Source organism: Talpa occidentalis, unplaced genomic scaffold, assembly GCF_014898055.3.
Source record: "Talpa occidentalis isolate TD23 unplaced genomic scaffold, MPIMG_talOcc4v2.1 talOcc4.2, whole genome shotgun sequence".
Lineage (NCBI taxonomy): Eukaryota > Metazoa > Chordata > Mammalia > Eulipotyphla > Talpidae > Talpa > Talpa occidentalis.
The window spans coordinates 33,151,466-33,173,730 of NW_023602073.1; the positions used below are offsets into that span (position 1 = coordinate 33,151,466).

Consider the following 22,265-nt stretch of genomic DNA (forward strand, 5'->3'; position numbering starts at 1 on the left):
GGTGCCTCCCTTATCAGCCATTAACAAGTCCAGAGCCCGCCGATTTTGGAGAGTGGCCTGTGCCAGGGAGGGGAGCTGTCGTTGTAATGATGCTAAAGACAGAGAGGTTTTTTCTAAGGAGGTATCTATCCTTTAACCGAAATGTTAGATGTGCAGGAATGAAAGCCTACAAGGGTGTCAGTTTGCTAGCAGGGGTAGCTGTGATTGGAGTCCCATAGGGGGACTGAGAGTTGGGGAGTCTGGCAAGCAGTGTCCATTATCTTGGGTTATCTTGGTCGTAGTGGTATTGTGATTAATTGAAGCTGCCGCCAGTAGAGGCCTCTGAAGGGAAGCTCAGAGGAAACAAGAGGAGGTATTAGTCCCAAAAGAGTCATTTAGGAAGGGTATATAACATTTTGGATTATATGAATCCACGCTGAGGGTATCTCGGTCTTTTTTGATGACGTTAGCTCATTTTATAGGACTTATTCCAAATGGAAGATGTCCTGGGAGACTTAGACTGTGGCATTTTGTGTCAGGACATATTCCCTTGAGAAGGACAATGTTGCCACTGGGTAGAAATGCCAGCCAGTGTACCCTGCGGCTTGGACTCCCTGTACCCAACTTTGGTCTCAAGGATCTGAAATAGCAGAGTTAACTTGATTCATACCGAAACCCGTATTATGATGGACCGGAGAGAACATGCAGCCTTTGTCTGGAAGGTGCACTGTACATGACGGGTAAGGGCACCCCCTATATTATCTGTAGGTATTTTTGCAGTGATTTAAGATTTGATGGTAAAAGAAATAAAAGACAGTGTTCATAGGATTAGTAATTGACGAAAGAGTTAGGGTGAGAGTGATGGGTGCTGTGCATCCGGCCTGTGGGCACTCCGCAGTACCCACCAAGTGGGTAGTCTCCGTGGATCCTGAGACAAAGGTCTCTCTAACTTTGAATTTCCACACACAGGACACTGGGCTAGGGGAGATTTTGACAAGAAATGTGCATCCTAGTAGGACCCAGGTTACAACATGCATACTGTTTGTCTTCGGGGGCACGTTTGACCCGAGAGATGTGGTGCCAGGAGGGGTCTCCCAGAAGTGTTACCACTATAGGCGTGGTGAGAAGGACCATGTGTGGACCAGTCCACGGAGGCTGCAGTGGCTTTGGCTGAAGTGATTTGTGCAGGACTTGGTCTCCCGGCTGCAGTGGTGGGGAAGGTCAGTTGAGGAGGTCGAGATTCAAGGCAGGACTATAAAGGGATGGCTTGTAAACCACCCATGTATGTATACAGTAGTAAAATCATGTGCCATACACCAGGCTTCATCAAATTATTTACATTCATGAAACTGGTGGTAATTAATGGATAAGGGCTACTTAAATTCAAGGCCGGAAGAAAACTGAAAGAACTCAAGCTAGGGATAAAACTGTGTAAGCTCATGGTTGAGGCCATATTTGGGTCAAAAACACACAAGAGCTGTACGCACAGGAAAAAAACAGACTTTTCAGGACTTGAGACAAAGATTACACTGCGAGTCCTGCAGACCTAGTGCGCTTATGGTGACCAACGCAAGGAAAGTTACTTTGGGCTGGTCAACCGTGGGTGTAACTTGGAAACCAACTCAGGGAGAAAAGTGGGAGACAAAGTTTTAAATGCGTCCTACCCAATCCGCCTATCTGGAACCCCAAATGGCACTCTGAGAGCTGGCCTCAAGCCAGGAGCCATGAAGCCAGGAGGCAAGTAAGACCCCCCAAGGCCAACGTGTCTGATCTTTATACCAAACAGTCCATTAGCTAAGCCAAAAGAAAAAAATATCTGGGGCATTAGAAGCACGCGGGTGAGGACCCACAGCTAGGCAACCCATTTTATATCGGGGCTGCTCTGTAACAGTATGATTAAAGCAAAAAACAGAAGGCTTTTATATAGAAATCATCATCTAATAGTATATTGTTTTAATAAGATATTGATTCAATATTAAGGAACCAAGGGTCTGGAGGGCGACAATGCCAGACAAGCCGGACTGACTCTTCACTAGTCCCAAGCTCTCAATTAAGGGAGGAATTCTCCTAATCTAACAGAATCTAACCTATTACTCCTCTACTTATTTATTCAGCCTAGTTTTCATATCTAACTTTAAGATCAAGGGAAAATTCCTTTTTCTGTAAGATTGCTGATTGTTGTTTTAAGGAACTACAAATATTTCATCAGAGGCAGGGCCAGAGATGGTTATAGCTTTTGGTTCTCAGAATTGTTAATACGTGACATATCAGTAGTTGTAACATTGACTATTTCCAAGTGCATTATTTGTGCTGTCAAGGTTATTAGCTTAACCAGTCACAAAATTGTTGTTGGCTTACTCTTGAATGCATACTCCAACAGCTACCATACCCATTGTCACTGAAAGGGAACAGTTAAGGAAAAGCGAATCTTTCCCTGTAAAGAGCCATAGACATGGAAATGTCAGTAAAAGACAAACTTGCTTCCTTAACAAGCATGTCTAAACAAGGCCTGGCAGCCTGCTAGGTTGGTTGTTCTCCTGGGTCAGTCTCAAAGATCTGCATCCTTCCCCTTTTCCTGTGTCTAGAATTTGTATGCTAACTAACCAATGTTATCAATGAATCAAGTGCCATTTGCTGTCAAATTGGTTATTCCGTAATTGATCAAACAGCATTTGCAGTTTTGCTTTTAAATGCGTATTTTAACAATGGTAGAAACTAGCCATAAACAAATGAGACTTTAGCAGGAGTCAGCTAAAGAGATTCCTGACTTTTCAGGAATCTGCCCCATGCCCCGACCCTTGTCAGACGACAGTTGTAGCATGGCTCCCAGCATAATAACATCTTTTTGAAAGGTTTTATTCTAGTAAAGTAAATATTTAAAGCTATAACCCACATAAAAAATTATACATGGGATCCATAATAATTTGTGAGACTGCAGAGACATCCTGAAAGGAAAATGTTTGAGAATCGCTGACCCAGTTCCTGGGCCTGGATTCAGGGAGGCAACAGTGTGACAAAAGGTCTTGGTACAGGAGAGGAGGGGGCAGCAAAGTCCCAGGTCTGGGCGGGGTGGGATTGGGGGTGTGGCTCTCAAGGTCTTGTTGAGGGGAAAAGGATGTCCTTAGCTAATCCCATGCAGGCTTTGTGGACTCCACCCCCACTCCAGACCAAAGCCATCAGGACATTGGGAAAGACAAATCCCATCACCACCTAAGGGAAGGTTGCTGGAACCTGAGGGTGGGGTTAAGCAGCCAGGTTTGGTATAAAATAAGACATGTGGGCTTTGGAGGGCCCCCATATTGGCTCTCCACCAGCTCCTTTGCCCGGCCAGCTCTCAGAGTGCCATTGGGTTTCCAGGTCTGCGGATCGGGTGGGACGCATTAAAGACTTTATTTCCCTATTTTCTCCCTGAGTTGGACATTTCCTCATTTCCCTTTCCCTTGTAAATAAGCCTTTTGTTAACCTTTTGTGTGTGCCTGCAGTGGAGTATTAATAAGTCCCTTTTAAGCGCGCGGGTGAGGACCCACAGTCAGGCAACTCATTTTATATCGGGGCTGCTCAGTAACAGTCTCAGTCCCCAGGGCGCTGTCTGGGGCTGGAAGTTACTGTTGGGGTTTCCTATCACCCCAGTTTCCTCTCTCTCAGTTTGTGTCGGGTCCTCCTTCCTGGATACTGGTGACTCACCCCAGGGCTCACTCCCCATTGCCTGGAGGTCTCCAGAGCAGCCAATCAGCAGCCCCGCGGCTCCCGTTCCAAAGCCCTCACCCACCTGCCGGGACTCCGTCTCCCCAGCCCGGGTGGAGGCGCGTCCTGGGGGATGGGGGGCGCAGCCCTCCTGCTCCTGCTCGCGGTGGCCGCGGCCCCGAGGGAGACCCGGGCGGGTGAGTGCGGGTCGGGAGGGGACAGGGCGCTCCCAGAGGCGGGCCTCGCCGCCGCCCTAGTTGTCCCCCCACCTCGGCCCCGCCCCGTCCTGGCCCCTTTCCGTCCCCGAGACCCCAGCCTCCTCTGGCCCCCCGAGTCCCGGCCATTTTCGTCCCGCAGCCGCTTTTCACTCTCACTCGTCTTTCACCCACTTTCTGTCTCGTGGGCGCCCCCCTGGGACTCGAGCCCCCGAAGGGGAGAAGAATAGGCCGGGTCTCCCCTCCCGCCCCCAGGCTCCCACTCCCTGAGGTTTTTCTCCACCGCGATGTCCCGGCCCGGCCTCGGGGAGCCCCGCTTCATCTCCGTGGGCTACGTGGACGACACGCAGGTCGGGAGGTTCGACAGCGACTCTCCGGGCCAGAGCGCGGAGCCGCTGGCGCCCTGGGCGGGGCAGGTGGAGCAGGAGAAGCAGGAGGAGTGGGAGGAGGAGACGCGGATCCTAAGGGACAGCGCACAGTGGTTCCGAGCGCAGCTGGACTCCCTGCGCGGCCTCTACAACCAGAGCGAGACCGGTGAGCTGGCGCGGGTCCGGGCCGGGTCAGCACCCCCATCCCCACCCACGGGGGTCGCTCAGGGTCTCCCCCTCCAGGCTTCTCTGCAACCTGCCCGGGAACAGCCCGCGGGACTTCCACCCCATTTCATTTTGTTTTAGTTTATTCCGGGCGGGAGGGGTGCGGGCGGGGTGACGGGGCGGGACAGGCTCTCACACCTTCCAGAACATGTACGGCTGCGACATGGGGCCCGACGGGCGCCTCCTCGGCTGGTATGAGCAGTTCGCCTACGACGGCACCGATTTCCTGGCCCTAAACCCGGACCTGCGCTCCTGGACCGCGGCGGACACGGCCGCTCAGATCACCCGGCGCGAGTGGGAGGCCCAGGGTGAGGCAGAGAGATTCAGGAACTTTGTGGAGGGCAGGTGCTTGAGGTGGCTGCTCAGATTCCTGGAGTACGGGAAGGAGACTCTGCAGCGCACGGGTAAGAGGGGCCTGGAGGCCTCCCGGTCCCCCCTGCCTGGAGTCACTGCGGGAAATGAGTCCTCTCTCTAGTCCCGAGAGGGGGACTCCCCTGGGTTTCATGTTCTGCACTAGAGAGACTCCCAGAGACTCCGGCTTCTCCTGAAGGACAGTGAAGGGATCCTGTCTCTCCTGAGAAAGACAGTCCCTGACATCACACGTCACCGGGTCCTTTTGACCAGGGGCCTGTTTGAGAACCACGAGTTTCTCTCTCAGTCTTGTTTCTGGTCTGAGAACATTGTCAGTTATGTGATTCCTGCTTTTCTGTGTCATTCACCTTCCACCCAGGTCAGGAATAAAAAGTCTGTGTTCCACTCCCTCTGCTTCATCCTACCCTGGGTTTTCATCCTCATTCTAGAACTTTCTAAGGAATAGGAGAATCTCACAGATTCCCCCAGATTAGCCTGTTTTTTACATTTTATGTTTCTTCCTGCCACACCGGTTGTCTTGTCCATTGTGAGGATGGTCTCATGAGGTTTCTTCAGTGTCCATGGAGGAAACACAAAGTGAATTTTCTGATTTACCACCTCAGATCCCCAAAGACACGCATGACCCACCACCCCTACAATGACCATGAGGTCACCCTGAGGTGCTGGGCACTGGGCTTCTACCCTGCGGATATCACCCTAACCTGGCAGCGAGATGGGGAGGACCTGACCCAGGAGATGGAGCTGGTGGAGACCAGGCCTGGGGGAGATGGAACCTTCCAGAAGTGGGTGGCTGTGGTGGTGCCTTCTGGAGAGGAGCAGAGATACACATGCCACGTGCAGCATGAGGGACTGCTGGAGCCCCAAGTCCTGAGATGGGGTGAGGAGGAGGATGTGGGCACAGAGGCTGTTCTCAGGGCCATCAGGAGCCCTTCTGGAGAACTTCAGAGGGTCACAATAAGGTCTGGGGCTCAGGGTATGATCTTCTCTTCCCTTCCAGTGCCCCCTCAGTCCTTCATGCCCACCGCAGGCATCATTGCTGGCCTGGTTCTCCTTGGAGCTGTTCTCACTGGAGCTGCAGTGGCTGCAGCTGTGATGTGGAGGAAGAAACGCTCAGGTAGGGAAGGGAGTGGGGGGATCTTGTCCACTGGGGCTTTCAAGTCCCAGGGAGAACTTGCCCTACCTGGTTAATGGGAAGTACCATCCTCACATATGTGTGGTACCCAGAGGGCATTTGGTCCCCCTCACCTTCTTTCTTCATTTTTTTCCCAGTCCTAACCTGGGTCTTTACTCACAGCTCTGGAAACTTCCCTGATCTGCAGGATTAAAAGATTTCTTTAGGTCTTCTGACCTGACCACTCCCTGGTCTCACATGATGTTTCTTCCCACAGGAGGACAAGGAGGAATCTACACTCAAGCTGCAGGTAAGTGTGGATCAGCGGTTTGATCTCTGAGCTCCTGGGGACAGTGTAAATGGACTCCATGGGAGAGTCACCCTCATCACTCCCTCCTGTGGTCTCATTTCTGACCAGGTGTGTTTTGTTCTCAACCCGGCAGCAGCAGTGCCCAGGGCTCTGATGTGTCTCTCAGCCCCTAAGAATCTTTTACAATGAACCTGATGAGATTCCTGTTCTGCACACCCTGGACAGCACCTGGTATTGTTCAGCGTTTGCATTTTCAGTCTCTCCTAGGTGTGATGGTATCACTGTTGTTCTTAACTGTGATATTGAGCATCTGTTCATATTTTTACTTTTCTATGACTAAAGTTGCTGTTTGTAAGGAAATTTTGTACATTTTTACAGATGAGGTGCCATTCATTTATTACATTATTTTTGTCCTTATTAAAATTGGGTTATTTCTTTCTGATCATTGAGTTTTAGGCATTATTTGTAGATACAATCCTTTATCAGATTTGTGATTTGCAAATGTTTCCCCCCACTCTCTGACCTGAAATCCTTTACTGATGGGAAAACAAACACTATTGCCCAGACAGGCGCATGGAGATATATTAGAAGAGCAAAGATAAATTGCTAACTGGTTTTGAGCAGACATTGGCTGACTGGGGTCTTGGGGATGGAGGGGAATGACTTATGTGTATCCTTGAGTGTTATTTAAATGTCCTTGTATGAGCATGAAATATGCTTTCTAAAGTAAATTACACTTTATTCCTCAATTTATAAAACTCTTCATACATCATGTCTAAATCACATGTTAAGACCAGACTGACAGGTCAATTACAAGTGATGGACCTGCATGTCACAGTCACAAAGTCATGATTTCTCTCAGGGTTCACTCTGGTGTTGTCCATTCTCAGGGTGTTGGACAAATGTATAATGACCTGTGTCCACCATGAGAATATCATGCAGAGTGTTTTCACTGCCCATAATGCCTTCTGTGCTCCAAGGAAGCAAAAGCAAAAAGAAACCAATAGAATCACATCAGACTAAAAAGCTTCCACATAGTGAAGGAAACTAGCATTAAAATGACAAGACAATATCAAATCGGAGAAACTATTTGCACATCATCAATCCAACAAGGAGTTAATATCCAAAATCTACAAAGAACTCCAAAACAAGAAACAACTCAAAACGGGCAGAGGAGCTAAATAGGTACTTTTTCTAAAGAAGACACACATGTGGCCAATAGGTACATGGATAAATGCTGGTCATGTGCGGTCAGGAAAATGCCAATTGAAACCATAATGACTTACCACCTCACACTGTGAGAATGGCCCATTGAAGGGTGTGGAAGAAAAGGAACTCTGGCACATGGTGGGTGGGAATGATGTCTGATCCTGTTAGTGGGCAGAATGAGGGGTTCCCTGGGCCCTCAAAACCGCACACTCTATATGGGATCTGCCAACAGCTGCATAAAGACAAAACATACTCTAAAGCATAAGACCTTCAATGGAAAAGAACTTTAATATAATTACTATAAAATAGAGAATCAGTGCAGTAGAGAGAGAGAAGAGAAAGAATATAGTTCGAATATTTCCCAAGTGAAGCACCCAAAGTTACCCGTCCCCTCATGGGTAAATGCCCAGCCAAACAGGCTTGGCCCAAAGCAGGCCCACTGGGGCCCGAAGGCCTGCCACAAGGCTAAGGCACCTACTGGTAGAGACCCATGGGAAAGGGTCAGCCTCCCGATGGGTCTCTCATTCACGTTTTTGTCTTTCACGTGTCTCTTTCCAAGTCCCCAGCTCCCTGGCACAAGTCCAAGTGAGAAGCAAGTGTGGTTTCTTCTTCACCTGTCTCTCTGCTCCATGCGCCTCCTCCAGTCCTTTCCTCATCTCACTCCACGTCTTCCTCCTCTTCCTTAGCTTCTCGTCCCTGCTCAGCCCCACCTTTCCTTGGGCAGGGCGGTAACCTGGAACCTCTCTTTTCTATGGATAGCACATTGGTCCTGCCCCTATAGAAAAAAAAAAAAATGAAGGTTCCTCAAAATAGACCTGTCACATGGTCAAGCATCCCATTCCTTGGTATTTATCCAAAGAAGGTAAAAACACTAATTCCAAGGAATATGTGCCTCCTATGGTCACTGCAGTGCTGTCTACCATAACCAAGCGATGAAGACAACCTTAGTGCCCAACGGCAAATGAGGGGATAAAGAACACAAGCTATATACACAATGGAATACTACTCGGCTGTGAAAAAGATGAAATAATGGATTTGCAACAACATGGATAGATATGAATGGGATTGTGCTAAATGAAATAAGTTTGAAGGGGAAAGTTAAGTACTGGATGATTTCATATTTGTAATATAAAGAAACAAAGCAGGGACAGATGAAACTAAACCAAAACATATATGACTGCAGAATGGAAGTTATGGGCTGGGGGTAAGAGTAGGAAACAAAGTAGGAAGAGGGCCCAATGGACTATGGTTAAGACTGTGGGTGCCGTTAGTGTGGGTGTGATGTGGTAACAAACATCTGAAGAGGTGTGACCCTCGCCTCAACACATGCAGTGTTGTAAACCAATGCTAACCTCAATTGAATAATACAGTGAAGGTAAAAAGAAATTGTCTCCTCCATCAGTCACTGACCTCAGGACTTTGCCTTTACCTCCTCACTGTCAAGCAGGCTGAGGGGCTGGTTTCCCTCAAGGTCAGAGGCAGGAGGTGCAGGGACTCCTGGGGCTGCTCAAACACTGCTGAGTAGAGACACTACAGAGAGGGCGGCTGTGAGGGGAACCAGAGACAGAGGGTCAGAGTAACCTCAGTGCTGAGTGAGGGTCTGGTTCCCAAGGAGAGGGGAGTATGTATGTGTGTGTGTGTGTGTGTGTAAGAGGAATGGCAGGATAAGATGATGGGAAATCAAATAACATCCAGCCCCAGAATAAATTAATTCAAATCGCACACAGAGTAAAGTGTGTCAGAACAACACCTCTGTAAATACAGGTCCATGCAGAAGCAGCTTCTGAGCAGGGCTAAAAAAGCACTGGACCTGAAGAAGAGGAGGAGGTTTAGAAATATCTCATGGTTGCCTTGAGATGTAAAGAGCTGGGCAGGATCCCTCCCCCCACCCTGGCCCCTGCTAGGATGTGGTGGCATCTTCACCCCTGACAGCTCCCTCCCCCAACCCCAATGTTCATCTCCTTTGGAGTCATCTGTATATGTACATATATGTACATGTGTAATGCCAGCTTCTTCTTAATTTCCCACCTGTCTGGGGCATTCAGGTGGTGTCCATAGCTTGGCTACTGTAAATAGTGCTGCAGTGGTGACGGGAGTGCAGGTCCCTTCACAGGAGAGTATTTATCCTCTGTGAGTAGATCCTCAGTGTAGAATTGCTGGGTCCAATGGCAGAACCACATTCACTCTTTAAGAAACCTCCGTACTGTTTCCATAAGGGCTGGCTCCGTCTTTATCCAAAAACAGTGCACGACTGTCCCCTTTTTTCATCCTTGCCAGCACTTGTTGTTTCTGGTCTTTTGGATATGGGCCATTCTTGCAGGTGTGAAGGTTTAAACCAGGGGATCATAAAGCCACACAATATGGGCGAAAAGAAATCCTGTAACACTCAGGCCCACGGAAGGCTGTCTAATACCCTGAAAGAAAATAATGATGAAGAAATTCAGGTGAATTACCTCAGTGTTAACAATATCAATGGTCCATTGCATTCTCAGGATGTCCTCCTGAAAGCATCCCCATAATCTTGTCCCAGCCACTGTGCCACAACCCCAGCCCCCCAGCAGTCTTCGAGGGTCTCACCTTTAAGGTCTGAGATACACTTCAGAGCACTGGGACTGTGGCTGCTGGGGGAGAACACATCAAAACTTGGTCAGAGATGAGACCACAGAAGGAACTGATGAGAGTGACTCCCCCATGGGCTCCATCTACACTGTCCCCAGGGGCTCAAGGATCCAACCCTTGAACACACTTACTTGCAGCCTGAGTGTAGCTTCCTCCTTGTCCTCCTGTGGGAAGAAGTATCATGAGAGACCAGGAAGGAGTCAGGTCAGAAGCCTAAAGGAATCATCTAATCCTGCACCACAGGGAAGTTTCCAGAACTGTGAGTAAAGACCCAGGTCAGGACTGGGAAAAATGAAGAAAGGAGATGAGAGGGGATTGAACCAAATACCCTCTGGGCAACACACGTGTGTGGATGGTACTTCCCATTAACCAGGCAGGGCAAGTTCTCCCTGGGACATGAAAGCCCCCAGTGGACAAGATCTCCCCACTCCCTTCCCTACCTGAGCACTTCTTTTACCCCCTCATACATGAAGCCACCTTGTGTCCAATGAGCACACCGACAAAGAGAACCAAGCCAGAAATGAGGACGACAGCAAGGATGGAGAACTGAGGAGGGGAAACTGAAAGGAAGAGAAGGTCAGACCCTGAACCTGAGGCCTCAGTCTGACCCTCTGAAGGTCTCCAGAAGGGAGAAGGGCATCCTTCTGATGCCCCTGAGTCAGCCGTGTGCCCACATCTCCCTCCTTACTCCATCTCAGGACTCGGGGTGCAATCAGCCCCTCATGCTGCACATGGCATGTGTATCTCTGCTTCTCTCCAGAAGACACCTCCACAGCTGCCCACTTCTGGTAGTTTCCATCCCCCCTCCCTGGCCTGATGTTCACAAGCTCCATTTCCTGGGGCCATGTCCTCTTCATCTCTCTGCCAGGCCAGGGTGATGTCCGCAGGGTAGAAACCCAGGGCGCAGCACCTCAGGTTGACCTCATGCCCAGAGATGGGGTGATGGGTCACATATGGCGACTGGGGGCCTGAGTGGGAAGAATCAGAAATTTCGTGCTTTGTGTTTCCTCCATGGACACTGAAGCAGCCTCATGTGACCATCCTGCAGTGGACAGAACGGTGAATATGGAGGGAGGGGCACAAACCCCAGAAACCAGCCTGGTCTGGGAGTCCGGGATAGCAGGTGAGAGCCCTGGGTGGGATACAGGTCTCTAAGCATTTTGTTGCTGACTTGGGTGGAGGGTGATGACACAGACAGGCAGGAGTGAGATCTCCAAAAATGCTCTCTGACCAAAAAACAAGATCTCGACAGAGAAACTCATTGTTCCTATGATGGCTGCCGGTCAAAAGGATCCTGTGAAGGGTGATTTCAGGGTGGTCTCCCCTCTTTCTCAGGAGAAACTGGATTCCTTAACTGTCCTACAGAAAAAGTAGGAGCCTCCTGGCCAGTCTCCATCCCAGAGCTGGAAAACGTGGCCGACAGCTCCCTCTCTGGCCAGAAGGGGGCGCTTTCTCACCCTGATTCCATTTCCCTGCGGGGTGCGCGCCTCAGGGAGATCAAAGCCCCGCAGCCCTCTCACCTCTGAGCTGCGGCGCCTCCTTCCCCATCCCCAGGAGTCTGGGGGCCCCTCCACGCACCCCCCCAGGCTGCTCCCGTCCTGCTCTGCCCGACCTTCCCCCTCCCCCTCGCGCCGGGGAGCTGAGCCGCGGGCCCGCCGGGTCCAGGCGCGCAGGTCCCCGCCCAGGGCGCGTCCCCGGCGCCGTCGTGGGGAGCTGGTCGTGCCCGCGGGGGCGCGCCGTCGGGCCCGCGGCGCAGCCCAGAGTCCTCTGGATCGTGGGAGACCCTGAGCCCGCCCTGCAGTCACCCCGTGGTCTCCGCCCGCACCCGATCTCCCGCCCTGAATAATCCCAAACTTAAATAAAACCTAAAGGTGAAAGTCCCGCGGGCTCTTCCTGGTCAAGGGGCCTGGCAGGGGCCACGGCCTCGGGGGTCACGGGCCCCGAGACTCGGGCGGGGGTGGGGGGGAGCGGTGACCCGCCCCGGCCCGCGCTGCTCCCCGGCCCGGCTCTGGCTGCGGCGGCCGCGCGGGGCCTCCAGGAGCGCTTGGAGCCTCCGCGCCGAGTGTCTGCGGAGCCGCGTCTCCTCGCCCGACCCTCCCGCCCCGCCCGCCCGCCCAGGGGCCCGCGGCTCCGCGCTCTGGCCCGGGGAGTCGCTGTCGAACCCCGAACTGCGTGTCGTCCACGTAGCCCCGCGATGCACCGGGGCTCCCGAGGCCGGGCGGGACATCACCATTTCTAACACCCTCAGAGAGGGGGAGCCTGGGGCGGGGAGGGGTGAAAGCCGGGCGGACCCTCCTCCCGGGGCAGGTCCTGAGTCCCGGGGAGATGGGGCAGGGGAGAAAGTGTCCAGGAGAGAGGGAGCTCCAGAGACTGAACATGGGCCAGCGGGTCCAGAAGGGGCAAGACTCAGGGGACAAAAGGAGGAGGCAGGGTGGGGGGACAGAAAGGGACTAGGACTGAGGGGCGCCACGGGGGTGACAGAGGGGCCTAAGGCAGCTTCCTCTGCAGAAGCCTTTTCCCTCCACCCTGCACTCACCAGCCCAGGTGTCTGTCTGGGCCAGAGTCCTGGAGAGAAGCAGCAGGAGGAGGGTTGGGGGCCCCATGACCAGCACTGCTGGGGTCTGGGGAGCTTCTGACTCCAGGCTGGTGGACAGAGACTTACCTGGGCAGGCAGTGATGCTGACTGGTTCTCTGGGAACCTCAGGCACTGGAACTGAGAACTGGGGAGGAGTCACAAGTGTCCAGGGCCCAGCACAGGTGGTGGAGACAGAAGGGAGGCTAAGGGGTAGTGGGGTATCCCCAACAGTAACCTTCCTGCCCTGGACACAGCCCTGGGCCTGGAACTATGAGAACCAGACTAGGGACCTGGGGCTTTGCTCTGGCCCCTCCTGTCCTCACCCAAAGCTTCCTCACCCTGTCTCCATGACCCAAGCACTGGGTCTGCGATTCTCAGTCATTTTCCTTCCCGGATCCGTGTCCAGTCTGACAAATTAGGGAGGACGCCAAGTATAATCTTGTTTAGGAGGTATCGCTCCCCATATTTACCACACTGGGAATAAAGCTGAGTTTAATCGTGTAGCTATTTCATTTAGAATAATAGTAATAATCCAATACGTGTTTATAGAAAGTGTTCTTAAGAAAAGTAACTTATTTCTGAAAATAATCATGGCAATAAGAAGAGTGGATATTTTACATTTTTTATTTTTGCAATTGTCTTTCTTGTCTGTCTCATTAGAAGACAGTAGGATTTTCATGTTCCCTTCTGCATTTATTTTTTTTAAGATTTTATTTTTATTTATGCATACAAGAGCTGGGGTACATGGCAGAGATGCAGGGCATGAGAGGATTCACCAGAGACAGAGCGGGGAACAGAACAGGTGGACTGACTGAAATATACTGCCAAGGGGAGCAGCAGGAAAGTCAGGAGAGGTCTGCTGAGCCATGTTGGTTGCTCCCTGGCTGGCCTGGGATGGGACTCTGTGCTGCAGAAGCTGCGGATTGCTTCACAGCGTGGTGCTTAACCCCTGGAGTCACCAGGGAGGCCCTCCTTCTGCATTTAGTCTGTGGTTCTGGTTGAAGTCTATGAAAAATGTATACAGCCTCACACAAGTATGTTGGAGTAGTATTCACATAATATGAATATTCCACTTCGATACTAAATTAAAACTATATAGGTGGTATTTTCTCAAAGGTTACTTGCGAAGTCCAACCTGAAACAATATCACTGAATATTTCTTATTCTGTTACATTTCCATAGTCCTCTCTTGCATATTAATGGGGTCTTGTGCTAATGTGTGATTTTTTTTAAAGATTTATTTATTTATTTATATAAGCACTAGGTACAGTCAGAAGCGTGGGAAGGTGAGATAATTCACCAGAGCCATAGCAGGGAACAGAATTGGCAGACTGATGAAATACACTGCTGAGGGGAGCAGCAGGCGCGGCCGGAGAGGTCTGTGCACCATTGGGGACCCTCGCTGGCGGCCAGGGATTGAACTGGCACTGCAGAGGCTGTGGGCAGCTCTGCAGCCCAGCGCTCAACTGCTGCGCCACCAGGGGAGGCCCTAATGTGTGAATTTTTTAAGTAATGTATTGTTTCACTAAGTTAAAAAGCTCTTCAGTGTTCATTACACTGGAATAAAATTATTTTAAAAATTCATTTTATTTTTCACCACAAATCCCAAAAGTAAAAGTAGTACTGGAAATTGTCAAGTTAGTGATAGGACACAATTTTCCATATTCTGTTTTTTTCTGAGCGCTTACATTTTGTCAAGGTGAAGTTACTGTCAGTTATCAATTGTCAGTTGATTTCTTAAAGGAGCACACACTCATTTTCAGGACAATGTCTGCTCATTAACCAAATCAAATAGCCACAGTTTTTGTCATTCATTCGTTCATGTGAAGGTGGTATTGCCTACGAAAAAAGAAAAACAGTCTAATTCATCTCATGCAAATATGTTCCTTGGCACGTGGTAGTTGGGAACGCAGCAGAAGTGCTCTGTGTGCACTTGCATGTCATCATATCAGGTGATGTAAAATATGGATTTGAGGATTATAAAATAATGAAGATAATTTTCAGTGTTTCAGCCAAGACACTTTGAAATGAAACTGGCTTGGAATTGTGCTTCTGAGGTAAGAAGTGGTGAATATTAACTACTACTGCAGTTAGTACTATAAGCTCCATTTTTACTAAGTTTTACCTCAGCAGATGTCAGAATAGTGAAAAGACAAATGGTGTCTAAGTGACATTTTGAAAATAGTTTTAACCTCATGGACCTTGTGACAAGTTCTGGGTGACTTCAATGATTCCACAACCACACTTTGAGAAATGCTTTTCTGAGGGAACCAGGGAGCATCTCCCAAGTGTTCTCTTCATCACTTCCCAGCATCCCTCTCCCTGGCTGGCTCCTGCCTCCCCAAGCTGCCTCCCCTGCAGATACAATGGAGAGCAGACAGAGGACCCTGGAGATGTGGAGCTTGCACTGTCAGGAGAGATGGACACTGAGCAAACGTGACAAACACACGTGTAAACCCAACCTGAGCCCTGTGCTGGCAGGATGGAGTGTGTATATTATGAAAGCAGAGAAGCAGGAGCACAAACTGGTCCCCTTCTATTATTTTAAATAATATCAAAGATGTAAAAAATAAATTAAAAACAAGGCCTCTCTGATGGCATCAGGGTTAAGTATCAGTGTTATCACTGTGTGGAACTGAGTTTGACCCCCTGCCAGGGAGCTACCCACATGGCGCAGCAGACCTCGTCTGTCTCACCCACCGCTCCCCTCAGCAGTGGTTTCAGTGAATTGGCCTGTTTGGCTCCCCACACTGTCTCTGGTGAATCCTCTCACCCTCTGCACCTCTGGCCTACACCCCAGTTCTGATATGCATAAATAAATAAAAAATAAATCTTAAAAAAAACAAAAAAAAAAGAATACCCTGCAGCATCAGGTACAAGATCCATCTCAGACCCAGCAAACAGCAGAGGCTGGGGACCCAGTGGTGGTACAGGTGCAACAAAACACTATCGGGGACTTAGTCAGCGTGAGTCAGGCTTTGTCGTCAAATGAGTTTGATGCCAAACTACAGAGGGTCAGTCCACCCAGCACTGGTGGGCCAAGAAGCCTGGCTGGTCTGCAGACCCAGTCAGCAGTCAGGCACCGCCTGGGAGACTCAAGGGATAGCTTTTAAGTTTGGCTTAATCTAGCCCTTTGTTTAATTTCTGTATATCCACATCTAAGTGATACATTTGTCTTTCTCCATTAGGCTTATTTCAATTAGCTCCATCCGTGTTCCCTTAGATGGCATGAGTTTATGTTTCTTGATGAGTAGTATTCTATTATCTATGTACAACCCCTTCCACAGCTTGGCTACTGTAAATAGTGCTGCAGTGATCAGGGGGTGCAGTTTTCCTGTGAAGTAGTGTAACGTCCTCTGAAGGTGTGCTGGTGCCTGCCGCCCTAAAGGAGCCGGAGTCTCTGAGAGCACCTGCTTACTCTGCACAGGAGGTTCCAGGAGGTTAGAAGTTCTGCAAGCAGAACTTCTTCCCCAAATTAACTCCTGTTCCCTGAGGACATGCTGACTTGTGTGCATGATCCCTACTAACTAGAAAAACTTGTTCCAGCAATAACTTATTCATGTGTATAAGTATAAACACAATTGCACGCTGTTTCTTATCCCTTTGTTCATATCTTTAATAAGAGCTTGGGCTGGGAGAGTGAGAGGCAGAGCTGCTCTAGAGGCTTCTCTCCAGCCTCCCCCTGCTGCTAATTCATTTAGACTTCGAATCCAATTCATAGCTGAGAACTTCTCATGGGCGTCTGAGGCAGGGTAGATACCTTGGAATGGGACTGCTGGGTCCTACGGCAGATGCTCAGTTAATTTTCTAAGAAAACTGGACATTGTTTTCCAACAGGGATGAACCAGTCTATATTCCCCAAATCAGTGCAGGACCGTCCTTGTCTCCATGTCCTACCAGCTCTTGTTAGGTCTGTTTTTTTTGATATGGGCCATTCTCACAGGTGTGAAGTATTTTCTCATCGTATTTTAAATCAGGGGATCTTGAATGGATCAAGAAGATGGGGTACACTTCAGTCCCATGAGAATGCCCACATTAAAAATGAAAAAAACAGAAACAACAAATGTTGGAGAGGATGTGGAGAAAAAGGAACTCTCCTGCATGGCTGGTGGGAATGCAAACTGGCCCAACCATTATTCAGAGCTGTGTGGAAGACCCTCAAATTACTACAAATGGATCTACCTAATGATCCAGCAATTCCATTCCTAGAAATCTACCCAAAGGACACAAAACACTAATTCAAAAGGAAAACTGTACTGCTATGTTTATTTCAGCAATATTTACAGTAGCCAAGATATGGAAACAAACCAATACCCCCAAATCAACAAATGAGTCAAAAGGTTTTGGTATATTTAGACAATAGAATATTACTAAGTGATGAAAAAAGACAAACTCATCCGATTTGCAGCAACGTGGAAGGAGCTAGAAGGAATTATGCTCAGTGAATAAGTCAGAAGGAAAAGAAAGAACAGATGGCTTCACATATAGGAGGAATATAGGGGAAACAAATAAGACGTAGGGGAAAAATAATAACAGTACAAAACATAACAAAGCAAAACAAAAAACAAAACAAAACAGACAATTATAAACCAGAGACATCCTTCAGGGGAGCCTAAGGGAGAGAGCGCACAGGGAGCTGTGGGGATGGTGCACGGTTGCACTGGTGGAGGAACTTCTATGGGGACTACACCTGAGGAGGAAAAAACAAACAAACATTGTTAAAAAGGAACAATGATGTAAAATATATATAAATAAATTAATTAAAAAAATAAAAGTAAAAGAACTTTTACAGTAAAAAAAAAAAGTCTGACCTCCAATCCTGGTAACAATCACAGTAACAATGCTTGTCTGTCTGTGCTCCCCTCCAGTGTGCCATGAATACAGGGAGATTCATCCTGACATTATAGTGGGAAGGGAGGTGGGGAAACCAGCCTGGGTTTATCTGAGATCCTTTCCCTGCTGCACATGGAGTGTTACCCTGGAGTAACATTACATCTTCCAAGAGCTGATGGACCCTGCCCCATCTCTCCCTCCCTTCCTGTACTGTAGACAGAGGCTCAGCTCAGTAATTGGGGTGACCTGGGCTAATCCTGCCCTGGGCCAGGCCAGCAGGACACAGATTTCTCCCTCCCGCTGTGGGACTCCCTCCAGCTCTGGTCTAGAGAGAAAGTAGCTGCAGCCCATGGAGGCAGTGACCCCCTGGAAAACAGAGGGGGTGCCATGCTGGAGCTCCCTGACTCTGAGGCCTGTGTGCTTTCTACAGTGACCCCAAAGAAGAAGAACTTGAAGTGAACATTGGGGTCAGGGGAGGGACTGTCAGGTGCAACCACATCCTAGCAGGGGCCTCAAGGGGGTCCTACCCAGCTCCTTCAGCTCAGTCCAACCACAACATATTTCTAAACTTTCTTCTATTCTGAGACCCAGTGCTTCTTCACATCCTGCTCAAAGACAGCTTCTTCATGGAACTGTACTTATTGAGATGTTTTGCTGACATTCTCCTTCTCTGTGAGATTTGAATTTATTTATGCTGGGACTTGATGTATAATTCTCCCCCATTTTCTTGTGTTGTGTGCCCTGTCTCTCCTGTTACACACACACACACACACACACACACTCACTCCCTCCCCTAGGGAACCAGACCCTCATTCAGCAGTGGGGTTACTCTGACTCTCTGTCTCTGGTTCCCTCAAGAGCCGCCCTCTCTGCAGTGTCTCTACTCAGCAGTCTCTGAGCAGCCCCAGGAGTCCTGCACCTCCAGCCTCTGCCCTTGTGGGAAACCAGCCCTCAGCGTGCATGACAGTGAGGAGGCGAAGGCAAAGTCCTCAGGTCAGTGATGGATGGAAAAGACAATTTTTCTTTTGCTCAAGATAGTTTCTCCCCCCAGCCATGATTGTATTATTTCTACTGAGGTAACATGGGTTTACATACTGTATGTGTGCAGAGGCACAGGGTCATACCTCTTCAAGTGTTTGTTACCACTTCACACCCACCTAAGGGCACCCATAGTCCTCACCACCGTCACTGGGCCCTCTTCCCACTTTGTTTCCTACATCACACCCTCTCCCTCCCCTCCCACATAGCCTCATATTTCTAGAGTATGTTTTGGTTTAGTCTCATCTGTCCCTGCTTGGTTACGTTATATTCCACTAATGAGTGACATCACTCAGTAGTTGACTTTCTCATTCTAACTTATTTCACTTAGCATAATCCCCTCCACATCTGTCAATGTTGCTGCAAATATAACTTTTCACAGCTGAGTAGTATTTCATTGTGTCTGTCTACCACCTCTTCTTAACCCACTCATCTGTCATTGGGCACTGAGGTGTTTCCATAGTTTGTTATTGTGCACAGGCTGCAGTGAGCACAGGAGGCGCATATCCTTTGGAATTAGTGCTTTTACCTTTGGATATATACCAAGGAATGGAATACTTGACCATATGAAAGGTGTATTTTGGATATTTTGGGAAACCTTCCTTTCTTTTTTTTTTTTTTTTTTTTGCCTACGGGCAGGACTGTAACAGTGTGATATCCATAGTAAAGGGAGGTTCTGTTACCAGGCAGGGTGAGGGACCCAGGACTCCCAAACCTGCCCACGCTAAATGGGTTCTGCCATCAGCCACATGAAAACAAACATACTCTAGTACATGAGACATTAAATGGGAAGGAACTTTAATACAATCACTGTGTAAGAAAGAGAATGAAGGGACAGAATAGAGAATATGTTTCCCAATCAAGCACCCTAATTTACCCATCCCTTATGGGTCACCTCAACCAAACAGTTTGATCCAAAACAGGGACACTGAGCCCCAAAACCTGTCAAAAGTAAGGTACCTTCTGGTGGGACCCATAGGAAAGGGGCAGAAAGAGCCAGACAAGTCTGGAAGGAAAAGAACAAAATCAAAATCAAGATAAATGTTGCCACTGTAATCTCCCCACAGGTCTCTCACCCATGTCTGTTTCCAGTGTCTCCTTCCATGTCCCCCCAAGTCTCTGGCACATGTCCAAGGTTGAGAAGCAATCACAGCTTCTTCACCTGTTCCCATCTTTGCTGCTGTTAGAGCCTGGAAGGGAAGGTAAAGACCTGGAACTGGGATTTATTTAATTAATTCATTAATTAATTTCTTTATTTAATTTACTCTAATGCATAAGGTCTTCAATAGAAGAGGACTTCAGTACACTTAGTGTGCAAATAAAGAGAATAGAAAGACTATAGTTAAAGTAGTTTCTAAATGAAACACCCAAGTTACCATTCCATTGGGTGTAAATGTCCAGCCAAACAGGGTTGGCCCAGAGCAGGACCGCTGAGGCCTGAGAGCTTACAACAAGATTAAGGCACCTTCTGGTGGAGACCCATAGGAGAGGGGCAGAAGTGGCCAGGCAAGACTGAAAGGAAAAGAGCAAAATAAAGATGATACGGGGCAAAAGAGGCACTAAAGCTGGCCAAGGACACTGCCCAAATAGTTTACCCGTCTGATTCTTCCCCCATGCACACAATTACAAGACCACTCAGCCTCAGAGGACAACAATAATGGGGTGTATTTAAAACCAGGGAAAAACAAAGAGTTCCTGAGACCACAAATGGCCGTTTACCTCACATGAAGCAGTGTCCAGTGTTGTAAAGTCCTAAACACAAATGTTCCCAATTAGCGTCTTCCTGCCACTGAGGGCCTGGAGCACGTGGCTGCCAGACTATAGGCCGGGATCCACTCACGAAGACAGCAGAAGACACAACAGGAGATGCTCAACGGAGCTGCCGAGATGCCCCAGCACAGCACAAGACAAGTGACACTCAAAACAGCTGCTGCAGCTGCCAAAGACCTGACAAATGCCACACTCAAAGCTTAGAGAGGCGCCCGGGTCCAGGTCTCGCTTCCCTGCCAGGCTGTGACAGCAGCAAAAACAACGGGAACAGGTTCAGTCACTCAGCTACTTGCAAAGCCTCCGAACATTTCTTCTCTGAGGTTGGCTGCAGAAAACACAAATGAATGCACATATATACCTTTTCCTTTTAAAAAAGAACAAATTGCAAAATTTACAGTACCTGAATTCAAAATTTACTAAAGCTGCATTAATCAGGATAGTGTGATCCTGGCCTAAGTCCTGACAGGCATCAACAGAACAGATTGGAATGTCCGGAAATAGATACACTTGGGCAATCACTTAATTTTTTAACAAACACAGCAAAGTAATGCATTGGGGTCAAGGAAAACCTTTTCAATTAAAGGTAAGGGAATAATCGGGTATTCAACTGGAAAGTTTATTTAAAAGGAACCTGAATATTCTTCAGCATTGCTCTCATCCAGCACCACACTCTGCTCTTACCCTTTTCTAGTGACACATTAGTAATGTATCACTATTGATTCGTGTCAGCAATAAAGACATTGTTCCCTGTTCTAGTGCTATTCCTACTACAGGGATAGCACCTTCTCTTTATTAAAAAAACTTTTTAAATTATTAAAATAGCAGTAGTCATTAATAACAGTTCCAGTATTAATGAAAAAGTACACAGTAATTGTCCATTATCATACAACCCAGGACTCACTGAAATTGAGATGATGTTTTCAAGCTTCTACAAATGATATCATAAAATTTGTATAATGCCTTTTTACTTAATACTGTTTAGCACATGTTTGTCTTTTTTATGATTCCTTGCAATTTTAATATTTTTGTCGAATGTAATATGACCATATTAGCTTTCATTTCAGCTTATTCTCATAACATTGTATGACATTTTCATGACATTTCATTTCCCAAAGAAATAAATTTAACTGCAAACTATATCCAAATTGTATATCTAATAAACGTCTACTTCTAGAGTATCTAGCAAACTCATGACTCTTCTGTGGAAATTGCCCATTTTACAATCCTCTATCAAAAATGTAATTTGACTGTTGAGCAGACAAGGGAGTAAGGGTGGAACAAATTCTTTTTTGTCTTTTTTGTTATGTTAGACATATTTTGTGTACTATGTATACTTAGTTATGACACTTTCCACAAGGAAATTTAGGGCAGATTTCAAAACTGAGCACTTCAAAATTATATTCAAGCATCCTGTTACAAGAAAAATCACAGAAGCTGTCTTCAGGCAGTAAAATGGATGACAGGTAAGATGGTCCCTGGCCACTGTTAATTGTTGAAGTTCTGGCAACATGAACTAACTGGTCAACTATGGTCTCATCCAGGAATTTCAATTATATGTACAAGAATAAATCTTGCCCTTCATGTGGCCTTCCACTATAGACCACTTTGTGAAGTGAACCAGAGAGAGGCAAGGTTCAGGGAGAAAGAAGACAGAGGAAATGCAAAAAGGAGAAGCAGATTTTGACCAAGAGCATTTCCTAGAATCTGGCAGCTTAGTTGCAAGTTTCACTTCCTTCCAGAACTCCAGTGCATTCCTGCCTTTGAACTCTGCGAAACTTTTCAATCATTGCAATACCGAGCTCCCAACTTTATGTCAAATCAAAAGTTTCTTAAAAAGGCCCATATAATACAAAAAGAATATGACTGTGGGAGATTTGCTCATCAGCAACCAACCCTCCCTCGTGTTTAGTATATTCTTTGACTTTGCCCTTGGAGAGATTTAGTCCTTCAACCTAAG

At 48.0% G+C, this 22,265-nt stretch overlaps 1 protein-coding gene and 2 long non-coding RNA genes across 11 annotated transcripts in view; 2 read left to right on the top strand and 1 right to left on the bottom strand.

The window, feature by feature from the left end:
* LOC119252011 (uncharacterized) overlaps positions 1-22,265 on the top strand; it is a 105,221-nt gene that overhangs the window by 63,327 nt on the left and 19,629 nt on the right. The gene's annotated exons all lie outside the window — the stretch shown is intronic.
* LOC119251994 (patr class I histocompatibility antigen, A-126 alpha chain-like) lies at positions 550-9,077 on the top strand. Of its 5 annotated transcripts, XM_054698500.1 has the most exons (7): positions 3,764-3,860; positions 4,134-4,412; positions 4,600-4,875; positions 5,421-5,720; positions 5,841-5,957; positions 6,232-6,264; positions 6,373-9,067. In XM_054698500.1, exons 1-7 carry the CDS (start codon positions 3,797-3,799, stop codon positions 6,435-6,437), a joined length of 1,134 nt encoding a protein of 377 aa, XP_054554475.1. In that variant the 5' UTR covers positions 3,764-3,796; the 3' UTR covers positions 6,438-9,067. The 5 variants fall into 5 exon arrangements, with proteins under 5 accessions (XP_054554474.1, XP_054554471.1, XP_054554472.1 ...); XM_054698499.1 differs by lacking the exons at positions 3,764-3,860; positions 5,421-5,720 and adding an exon at positions 550-719 and having other exon boundaries at positions 6,373-9,076; XM_054698496.1 differs by lacking the exon at positions 5,421-5,720 and having other exon boundaries at positions 3,762-3,860; positions 6,373-9,077.
* Positions 7,672-20,367, bottom strand: LOC129146405 (uncharacterized). 3 transcript variants are annotated; one of them, XR_008553085.1, is made up of 8 exons: positions 20,258-20,367; positions 19,615-19,728; positions 14,356-14,506; positions 10,224-10,256; positions 10,051-10,094; positions 9,502-9,887; positions 8,884-9,018; positions 7,672-8,248 (listed from the first exon to the last, which is right to left on the bottom strand). It is a non-coding gene; the product is annotated as an uncharacterized LOC129146405 (long non-coding RNA). The 3 variants fall into 3 exon arrangements; XR_008553086.1 differs by lacking the exon at positions 8,884-9,018; XR_008553087.1 differs by lacking the exons at positions 7,672-8,248; positions 8,884-9,018; positions 9,502-9,887; ... (1 more) ...; positions 10,224-10,256; positions 14,356-14,506 and adding an exon at positions 17,295-17,357.

Bases quoted from the DNA above. Each gene is read 5' to 3' on its own strand.
- LOC119251994 (XM_054698500.1), top strand. From the start codon at position 3,797: ATGGGGGGCGCAGCCCTCCTGCTCCTGCTCGCGGTGGCCGCGGCCCCG. The intron at 3,861-4,133 runs GTGAGTGCGGGT...TCCCGCCCCCAG, and splicing joins CCCGAGGGAGACCCGGGCGG to GCTCCCACTCCCTGAGGTTT. The intron at 5,958-6,231 runs GTAGGGAAGGGA...TTCTTCCCACAG, and splicing joins GTGGAGGAAGAAACGCTCAG to GAGGACAAGGAGGAATCTAC.